The sequence below is a fragment of the Carlito syrichta genome, unplaced genomic scaffold, assembly GCF_000164805.1.
Source record: "Carlito syrichta isolate Samal-C Ts95f unplaced genomic scaffold, Tarsius_syrichta-2.0.1 Scaffold304348, whole genome shotgun sequence".
NCBI lineage: Eukaryota > Metazoa > Chordata > Mammalia > Primates > Tarsiidae > Carlito > Carlito syrichta.
The window spans coordinates 338555-339013 of NW_007248444.1; the positions used below are offsets into that span (position 1 = coordinate 338555).

At 69.9% G+C, this 459-nt stretch overlaps 1 protein-coding gene across 1 annotated transcript in view; it reads left to right on the top strand.

Moving 5' to 3' along the window:
• The first annotated feature begins 317 nt into the window (after positions 1–317).
• Positions 318–459, top strand: part of UCKL1 (uridine-cytidine kinase 1 like 1) — a 14515-nt gene continuing 14373 nt past the window's right edge. Inside the window, exon 1 of the mRNA XM_021713230.1 lies at positions 318–415. Within this exon, the coding sequence (XP_021568905.1) occupies positions 318–415 (98 nt within the window). The remainder of the gene's footprint in view (positions 416–459) is intronic.

Below are 459 nucleotides of genomic sequence, written 5' to 3' on the forward strand. Positions count from 1 at the left end.
CCCTGGTTCTTGTCCCCACCCCGGCCCTGCCCCCGAGTGGCGTGGGGGTGGCCACCACTGTATGTATTAAAAATGACTGTATCAAATAAATGTTTATTGATTTTTTTTCCAGGGCGTCTGTGCGGCTGAGTTTGTGGTAAGAGCGGGGTCCTTCCGGCACGTGGCGGCGGCTGCACTCCGGGTCCGACCAGACTCGGGGTCCTGCAGCTGCGCGGCCTTGTGGGGCTTGTAGTCCAGGGGGCGGAGCGGGACCTCCGCTCCCGGCGGCCCGTGCGCGCCCCACCCTCACGCCGGGCCCGCAGAGAGGCCCAAGTCCCATGGCTGCGCCCCCAGCCCGCGTGGACACCGCCCCCTCGCCCCCTCGAGATGCTCCGGGCCGGCCGGCAGAGAAGGGCGAGGCCGTGGGCGAGGATCGGTAGGCGCGGGCGCCCCTCCCGTTCCCGGGCCGCGCACGCGGGG